The sequence below is a fragment of the Vipera ursinii genome (genome assembly GCF_947247035.1).
Source record: "Vipera ursinii genome assembly, chromosome: 4".
NCBI lineage: Eukaryota > Metazoa > Chordata > Lepidosauria > Squamata > Viperidae > Vipera > Vipera ursinii.
In genome coordinates this window covers 12,482,996-12,493,050 of record NC_139514.1, presented here as the reverse complement: position 1 = coordinate 12,493,050, position 10,055 = coordinate 12,482,996, and the positions used below count along the sequence as shown (strand labels likewise).

Sequence of the window (10,055 nt, the reverse complement as noted above, 5' to 3'; positions counted from 1 at the left end):
AGTCTAAATAATCCATATCACTAAGGCACGGTTGCCTTAGAATTATTTCTCTATTGGAATTCAGTCCTTGGGGTAAAAGGGGAAAAAAAGAGTCCACTCAAAGAGAGCCTAGCAAAGTTGGACAATATCTTCCCAGTGCAGAAAGGTGTATGTAAGGTTGCCTTTAACAGATGCTTTGAGAAGCAGACTTCTCAAAATCTTTTCCAGAAACAGATGGACAATTCTCTGGCCTTTTAAAAACTTTTTTCCAACACTAAAGAACCTAGATAAGTTTGCCTTGGTGGAGCAGTGGGCTAATGCCTCCTTAAGTAACACCAGCTGCCTGCAGTTAGTGCAGGTTCGAGTCCCACCAGGCTCAAGGTTGACTCAGCCTTCCATCCTTCCGAGGTAGGTAAAATGAGGACCCAGATTGTTGGGGGCAGTTAAGCTGACTTTGTAATAATGCCACTTGTGGGGGGGGGGGGGGCGAAAGCCCTAATAAGCAGGCATATACATAGAATGAAGGCTATTGCTAAGCACATTGGTTTGTGCTTTAGATTGTAAGCCGCCCTGAGTCTTCGGAGAAGGGCGGGATATAAACGGGATTTTAAAAAAATCACATGGCTGTGAATTTGATCTGGAAGCTGGAAAAAAATCTGAGAAGATGACACTGGTAAACCACTTCCACCTTGTGAAAAAAACTGCATTGGTGAATTTATTAAGAATTAAGGAGACTTCTAGCTTTGATATATTTCATTCAGGTAACAATAATATTTTGCTGGTGCATAAGCTGGTCTCCATAAGCATGGATACTTGGTCTCCATAAGCAATTGAAATAGCTTTTTTTTCTAGGTTTACTTATAAAAATCAACCTACCTTGTTAAGGGTTATTCTTAAGAGTGGAGATGTATCCAAAGCCTTTTTTTTCTATTTGTAATAGGCTACTCTCTACATGTCTTGATCCAAGCTTCAAACATTCTCACGCCAGTTCTAGTTGCTTGATATTTTGGTTTTTGAGTATGTAGCAGTGAAGTACAGCAATGAAGTAGAAAAACCAGGCAGGCAATGTTAAGATTCAAGGAAGCATTTCCATTTTTTTTTAGGGGTGGGGTATTCTGTTCCATTATCCTGAAGCGACTAACTTTAAGATAGTTCTATAAATGGTGGTATTATCAGAATATATTGTATTCCATGTTGCATAGAAACTGTGGAATTTCAAAGGTTGTTGAGGTACCACTTCCAGCTCCTGACAACAGCATGATTAACAAGGATAACAGGTGTTTATCCACTTGTAGATAGTCACCAGTTCTCCGTCTCTGAATTGTACAATCTCATGGCAGAGAGGCACAAGTGAGAGGTGTAACTGACACTTTATCCAAAGAGCTACTTGTAAAGAAACTTGTCTGCTTCCATAGTTTTATTCAAAGTAGCATAGACCAACAAATACAATATCTGACTTACTTACATGATGGGTATTTGTAATGTCACTGTTATATTGTCAACTGTTGCGTTGATTGCTGTTCATTTGTTTTTTGGGAACCCAATCTGGACACACTGTTATGGCTGAAGATACTGGATAAGGAACTGATGTCTACACATCTATGAAACCAATCTGAAGTATTCTTCTTATTTTACTGCTTTTCTTTCAAATTCACTACTTCAGTCTTTCCCCTCTAATGGAATTGACATAGTTCACCTCGTCAGTATTTCTCTAGACATAATATTCATGTAAACTGTAGACATGTAAACATAGACAACTCAAATATTTTTAAACGATCATTTGCCTTTGTATCCCGGTCCTTGTAAACTCAATGGGAAGGCAATCGTGTGGTATAATAGATATGGCTTTATGCCTCAGCTGTTAGAAGTGGCTTTCAGCACCTATTAAACACAGGCCGAATCCATCAGCAAGAAGAATCTAGAAGTCTTTGGCGAAGTTTGCCATCTTTACTTGTTCCTTCAGCGTCATCAGGCAATTTTGGCTCAGTCAGATCTGTAGGAAGGTCAGAAAGAGACTTGTTATATCCTTTTAATTAAAGCACTAGCACAGAGTAGTCTGCTTTCATTTTATTTCAGAGCTCTATAAGCATGACTGAAGAGAATTAAATCTAGGCTGAAATGCAGTACCAACCGTGGAATATGTATGACTTGAGAAAGAAAGAGGATAGGTGACTAAGACCAATGTCAAGGCTGATATTTTAAAATACCAAACATTTGAACCAGGTAAGTCTATAGATTATAGCAGGGGTCTTCAAACTTGGCTCTTTTATGACTTGTGACTTCAACTCCCAGAATACCTCAGCCAGCATGCCTGGCTGAGGAATTCTGGGAGTTGAAGTCCACAAGTCATAAAAGGGCCAGGTTTAAAGACCCCTGGATTATAGTAATATAAATCAGAATGGTACCTTTAAGATGCATAGAAATGCTACCTGGAGAATTCTGGGAGTTGAAGTCCACACATCTAAAAGTTGCCAACTTTGAAAGACACAATGTAAGTCAATGGGCCTCAATTCATTCAATTAAATTAAGATCCATTGAATTCAAGGGGTCTATTAGAAGTATTGCTATGCCTGACATAAACCCTTAGAGTTGCCTTTGAACTCAGCAGGGTTTACACCCACAAATTGTGCCAAAATTATGTTTTGATTACAAATGTTATATTTTGTATCATTTGTGCTAAGACCACAGTATTCAATATGAATGAATGGTTAAGAGCATCGAAAACTGTTAAAAAATAGTACCCCCCTTTTAAAATACCAGCTAGTTCACTAGCTAGAAATTTTAACAAAACATGCATCATTTGAAACCAGATTGGGAACCTGTCATGAGAACTAATTCAGTCATGAAAAATTTATAATATACAATCTTCATATACGTATATGTTTTAATAAATAACAAGCTGAAAGGTATAGATATGATACATATCTACTTAAATTAATTTATAAATATGAAAGTAGCAGAATTGTTTTTATATTATTAAAAAGTGATCTTATCGGGTATCAAAAATATGTTTTTTAGCAAAAAAAAATTCAATAAGCCATTTTTATTTTCCATTATCTTGGTATTACATGAAAAAATATGTTTGGTGTTATAGGTAGTAAATGAAATATTATGTATCTGAAATCAGTGGATGCTATTTATAGAGATTTGTCTCTTCCCCCTTTTATCTACCTGCCTGTCTGCCTGCCTGCCTATAATATCCTAATACATCATTCAAATCAAAACACGTCCTCATTAAACTTTAGACTAAGATTGGTTGATTAATATAATTGAGATCATTAAAACAATGCCTAGGAAATTTTATTATTACTAATGTCTCTATGCCCCTTCAATCATGTGAGTGAACGCAACTCCATGTTTGATCCAAACCTTAAATACTAAACATTCCCATAAGCAATATTAATAATTCCTCTGCAAATTTGCTATGACACAATGCTGTTTTTGCATTGTTGAAACTGCTTTATTCCCAGTATAATATTTTAACATTTGTAAATGTGCAGGAGAGTCTACTTGTAGCAGCAAATTACAACCTAACTCAGCAATGGCAAACCTTTTTGGTCTTGCCGTGTCAAAAATTCAGAAAATGCCTAACTAGACTCTGCTGGCATCTCATTTCCACACTCCCCCAAAGACCCCAAGCAAAAGAGAAACAATTCTCTAACTTCTCTCCCCAATCTAGGCCGCCCTGAACAGCAGCACTAGGCATCAGCTGTGTCACCAAAACAGCGTGTGTCATAGGCACGCCGTCACTGACCTACCTAAACAAAGAAAAAAATAAATAAAAGCAAAGGGAGATAATGTTACCTTTTAATTCGGCTGCATCATTTGACATTTCCACTTCAGCTTTTTTCCTATTCTCCTTGTGGGTGGTGTTTGGCTTGGCATCCACGGCGTCCATTTTAATCGAGCCAAGGTTCCTCAGGAGCTGCATGGCATCAAACCTCTCCCCACTGCCTTTGAGGCTCTCCAGAACTTTGAGGCACTTGTAAGATTTCAGTTCGCTCACATTTTCCTCGAGAAAAAGCAGGTAGAGGCTCATGTCGTTGTAGTGCTTTGCTTTGACTTTCAGAATATCAAATGTCGGCAGAAGCTCGTAGACCTGCAGGATGTCCGAGCTCTGCCGGAGAGGGACGAAGAAGGCATAGATCACCAGCGGTGTGATCAGCACGTACACAATGAAATTGATATAACTCAGCAGCTGGAAGACACCGACGGCAACCATTTTGCACTGAAATCGCTCTGGAATGTTCGTGTCATTTTTGAGTATCCCAGTTTTCACGTTGCAAATAAACTCATCGGTCAAGGAAGAAAGGCTGATATAATAACCGAAGAAGAGGCAAGCAAAGAGGATAATGATCAAAGTTAGCAAACGGCAAATAATGTACTTGATGATTAAGCTCTTGGAGCACTTCTTTGTCTTCAGGTATTGTTCCACAATAGGGTACTTAAAGTGGCTGTCAGAGATCTCCCATAAACTGGAAAACAAAAGAGCCAATTTCCAGGAATGTTATATCAGGATTTCACTTGCTTTAAAAATTACTTAGTACCCAAATACCTCAACATTCCCAGGTACCAGTTTTCTTCTCCCTCCTGTTTCAATGTATTTTTCAACGTTTGAAAATAAAGTTGGGAATAACTGGCAATTCTCCAAAATTTAAACATGATTAAAACAATACAGGTAAGCCTCGACATATGACTGCAATGGACTTTGTCCATTATGGCTGTACGCTGCAGTGGTTATAAAATGGGTTGGTCATGGGACTAACCTGATTTTATGTCCTTTTTGCAGTAGTCATAAAACGAATACGGCAGTCGTTAAATGAATGCCGTGGCAGTTAAGTGAACCCACTGTTCACTATGGCATGGTTTTGAACACCACAATGCAAAAAAGATGTCGAGACTTTGGAAAGTGTGCAGAGAAGAGCGACAATAAATTATTAGGGGGCTGGAGGCTAAAATGGATGAAGAACGGTTACAGGAATTGGGTTTGTCTAGTGCAGGGGTAGGCAAGCTTGGCTCTTTTATGACTCATGGACTTCAACTCCCAGAATTCCTGAGTCAGCATAGCTGACTCAGGAATTCTGGGAGTTGAAGTCCATGAGTCATAAAAGAGCCGAGGTTGCCTACCCCTGGTCTAGTGTAATGAAAAGAAGAAATGGGACATGATAGCACTGTTCCAACATTTGAGGAGCTCCTACAAAGATGAGGGGGTCACACTATTTTTCAAAGCACCAGAAGACAAGAAAAGAAGCAATGGTTGGAATCTAACCAAGGAGAGAAACAACCTGGAATTAAGGAGAAATTTCCTAACAGTGAGAACAATTAACCAATGGAATGACTTACCTTCAGAAGTTGTGGGTGCTCCACCACTGAAGGCTTTCAAAAAGAGACTGGACAACCATTTGTCTGAAATTATATAGGGTCTCCTGCACAAGTAGGGGGTTGGACTACAAGACCTCTGAGGTCCCTTCCAACTCTTATTATTCTATAAATAGAGATCCTGTGACTGAAATGCAACAAACAGTTGTAAATGGCTTGGGTCCGGATTATCTAAGGGAACACCTGCTGCCGGCATCAACTTCCCATCGTCCTGTGCGCTCCCACAGGGAGGGCCTTCTCAGGATACCGCCGGTTAAGGAATGCCGGTGGGTTATTTCCAGGGGAAGAGCGTTCTCTGTGGGCGCGCCGGCCCTATGGAACCAGCTCCCCACGGAACTTAGGACTGCACCCGACCTTCGCTCATTTCGCCGGGACCTGAAAACCTGGCTCTTTGAGCTGTCTGGCCCAGACTGAGGGGTTTTAATTTTAATTGGGTTTTAGTTTTAAATTTCGGGGACTTGAATTAATTGTTTTAACTGATTTTAATTTTTGTATGTTATGCTTTTAATTTTCCCTGTAAACCGCCCTGAGTCCTACGGGAATAGGGCGGTATATAAATTTAATAAAATAATAAATGAATGAATGAATGAATGAATGAATGAATGAATGTGTTCATGTTGCCAAGTGCCCCAAAAGTGATTGTGATTGTGGGTGGGCCCAACTCTTGGAACTTTGGAATTGGGCGATAACTCCCCTTTTTCAGGTAGGTCATAACTTTGAGGACTATCTGCAATTTAATGTAAAAGAAAACACTCAGTAGAGCGTTTCTATACTCATAAAGCTTGAGAACTATTGCAAAGGTAATCCCTAACTTACAACTATTCATTTAGTTCAAAATTACATCGGCACTGAAAAAAGTGACTTATGACCATTTTTCACATTTCTGACTATTGCAGCATCCCCCCTGGTCACGTGATGAAAATTCAGACGCTTGCAACGGGCAGGCATTTATGATGGTTGCAGTGCCCCAGGGTCAAGTGACCACCTCATGTGGCCTTCTGACAAACAAAATCAGTGGGGAAGCCAAATTCACTTTGTGGTCACTCACATTGCGGTCCTAATTTGAGGACTACCTGTATAGTACAGGACTGGTTTCAAATGAAAAGGCACAGCAACATCAGTTTAACTGAACCTCCAGATAAACAAATATGTTTAATCTGTGTGAATCTGCCATGCACACCCAACAGAGTTTTTGGCCATCTGAAATTCCCACTCATTATGATGGCTTACACTTTTTATAAGAGAGTGCTTATAATGAGGACTACTCAGAAATAGTTAACATTCTGCTGTAAGCTGCCTTGGGTTTCATTTGATTAAGTGACAGAACATTAATCACTCCCTTCTTACCTTCACCTATGGACATCTTCCAAATGAACAGGGAGGGGTGTTTTGAAAAGGAAGATTAAACATGAATATTCATAAGATGCACAATAAACAGCCATTGTCCATTAGGAATTTAACTTAATTAATTACTTAATTAATTAAGTAAATGCAGAGAAGTCACAGTGAGGCGGTGTTTCTCAACCTTGGCAAGCTTGAGATATATTTATATTTATTAAACTTATATACCGCCCTTCTCCCGTAGGACCCAGGGAGGTTCACAAGGCAATTAAAACAACATTACAATACAAAAATTAATAGCAATTAAAATAGATTAAATTTTCCTTGATTAAAATCTAAAACCCCTATATCTCTGATTAAAAACCCAATTACAATAAGTTAAAAATTAAAAAATCCAGATGGCTGGACTTCAGCTCCCACCCAGCCATGTTGATGTCCACCCAACTTAAACTTGCCAAAGTTGAGAAACCCTGCTCTAAGTTTTCTATTTTGTATTTAAAATAACATGATGACCCCAATGCCAAAATCTATGAACTGAGGTCCACTTCCTTTGTAGGGCAAAGGGGCCAGTTTGTTGGGGCCAAAAAGTTGGACTTCCTTAAAAAGGGATTTTTTGTTTTGTTTTAAGGACTACAAGTAGCAAGGCTGGTGACATCTTCAGAGTGGGCGGGCTTAACATGGGGGGGGGGTGGGGGGAGAAACAATTATAGGGTTTAAAGTAGCAACCAAAGGGCCTGAAGCCACAAGGAAATTTTGCTTGATTTGGGAGAAGAGTCTAATGCAGGGGTGTCAAACTCAATTTCATTGAGGGCCACATCAGCATTGCGGTTGCCCTCAGGGGACCGGGTGGGTATGGCCAGGGTGGGCGTGGGCTACTGGGTGGGCATGGCTAGAGTGGGTATGGCCTACTGGGTGAGCATTGCCAGCTCTACATCGTTTGCATCAAGGGTGCCTATGGGGGCCTGGGCAGGAGTGGGACAGATCTGAGGGTCTCTGGTGGAAGGAGGGTCTCTGGGCCAGGACCAAGGCAGTGGGGGCCGTTCCCTCATTGTTTCCAGGATGGCTTCGCGGGCCACATGAAACCACTTCGCGGGCCGGATCCGGCCCCCGGGCCTTGTGTTTGACATGTCTGATGGGAACAACAGGTACAAAGGCCCTTCGTAAAACTCAAAAGTACTTGTTTTCTCCTTGAAATCCCTAAAAGTCCACCAACCATCTTAGAAAAGAATGAAAACTACCACATGATCACAAGAGATCAATAAAAGAAGAACTGGGGGAAAAAGACACTTCAACCGATGTCCCACTGAGGCGGAGGACACCTAGCCTGGTGACGAAACATTTGGAAGTGCAAGACCTATTCAGCAACTTCACCATCCTTGAAGCAAAAATCTAACCAGGCTGTGTGGTGATACATAACCTTGTCCTCCAGCAGAAGAGAACATGTTGGGTGAAAGAAGGTAAGTCTGGAGAAAAAACAAGAACTGGAAAAGTAGAAAGAGATGTTTACCTCTGTGCAATATTTTCAATGGCAGGTGGTGAGCTGGCTGCATCTCTGGCATCACAATTCTGGCAGCTGTTGGCAGCTTTGATGGCTCTGTTGTAAGCCTTGTCAAGTTCTTCCAAGATAAATTTCAGATCCGAAGAAAGGTGGGGTGCTGCGGTGAAACGCCAAAAGAGCCACGGCAGGTACAGCAAGATGGCAAGCAGCAGAAGGATGTATGGGAAAAACTGAAGGAGAAAATCAGGAGAAAGAATCTTAAATCAGGACTCAAATCCAGACTGATACAAATCAAGTAATGTTATTGCGGTCATTAACCAGCAGATCAGAGTGATACCACAAGAAACTCCAAATGTTCTGACATCTTACAGATGTATGCACAGACCATGATTTGGTGTAGACATCCCGGCTAAGAATTCTGAGTTTTGCACTCCCATATGTAAACAATTGAAACTAAACATTAAGAAAACCAAGATCATGGCATCTGGCCCTCTCAATTCCTGGCAAATAGATGGGGAAAAAATGGAGGTAGTGACAGATTTTATTTTCCTGGGCTCCAAGATCACTGCAGATGGGGACTGTAGCCAAGAAATTAAAAGACGCTTGCTCCTCGGGAGGAAAGCCATGGCAAATCTAGACAGCACACTAAAAAGCAGAGACATCACCCTGTCAACAAAAGTGCGTATAGTCAAGGCTATGGTCTTCCCAGTTGCAATGTATGGCAGTGAAAGTTGGACCGTAAGAAAGGCTGAGTGCCAAAGAATTGAGGCCTTTGAACTCTGGTGCTGGAGAAGACTCCTGCGAGTCCCTTGGACTGCAAGGCGATCAAACCGGTCAGTCCTAGAGGAGATCAACCCTGACTGCTCTTTAGAAGGCCAGATCCTGAAGCTAAAACTCAAATACTTTGGCCACCTAATGAGAAGGAAGGACTCACTGGAGAAGAGCCTAATGCTGGGAAAGGTTGAGGGCAAGAGAAGAAGGGGACGACAGAGAATGAGGTGGCTGGATGGAATCACTGAAGCAGTAGACCTGAGCTTAAATGGACTCCAGAAGATGGTAGAGGACAGGAAAGCCTGGAGGAACGTTGTCCATAGGGTCGCGATGGGTCGGACACGACTTCGCAACTAACAACAACAACAAATGTAAACAATGGCAATTTCTGGGACTATGGAGAGTCATTGACTTATAACTGAAAGGGAGCCTGCCCATTATGGACATAAGTCATGACGATTGTAAAGCAGGTAACCCACATGACCAACCCCATTTTGCAACCTTTTTTGCAGTGGTCATTGAACAAATCATTGTGGTCATTAAGCCAACACAGGGTCATTAAGCAAAACGCCACGGTCATTAAACAAACCATTAGTATAAAAGGTGTTTTTGCAAAAACACATGTAAAATGCTGGTTTGGGGCCAAAACATCATAAATTGTGACCGTGTGACTGTGTGATGCTGCAAACAGCCATAAATACGGGTCAACTGCTGAGCACCCAAAATGCAGCCATATGATTGTGAGGCAGGGGTGGTGATGGCTATTAAAACTGGGTGGTAAGTAGATTTTGAGAGATCCATTATAACTTTGAATGGTTGTTAAGCAACCGGTCATAAGTCAAGAACTACGGGTAAATACCAAGTCAATATAATGTGGTTAGTTTTTAGGGTTGAAGCTTATATTTAGTTTGTATTACAAAGTACATATTTGTTAGGAACCTGGAATCCTGTCACTTATGCAACTTGGCATCCTGTATATGTAGTGCATTTCCAAGAAAGACATTAAGTTATGGGAGTTGCAGTCTAATTCATCCAGAGCTGCTACATCAGGATGCTAAGCACATTGATTTGTGCTTAGATTGTAAGC

General features: G+C 40.9%; 1 protein-coding gene across 1 annotated transcript in view; it reads right to left on the bottom strand.

Annotated features, from left to right (window-relative positions):
- Positions 1 to 596: 596 nt before the first annotated feature.
- PANX1 (pannexin 1) overlaps positions 597 to 10,055 on the bottom strand; it is a 30,915-nt gene continuing 21,456 nt past the window's right edge. The window contains exons 3-5 of the mRNA XM_083363090.1: positions 8,207 to 8,427; positions 3,784 to 4,454; positions 597 to 1,972 (exon numbers count right to left, since the gene is read on the bottom strand). Coding sequence (XP_083219216.1) covers positions 1,884 to 1,972; positions 3,784 to 4,454; positions 8,207 to 8,427 — 981 coding nt within the window. The 3' untranslated portion in view covers positions 597 to 1,883. The remainder of the gene's footprint in view (positions 1,973 to 3,783; positions 4,455 to 8,206; positions 8,428 to 10,055) is intronic.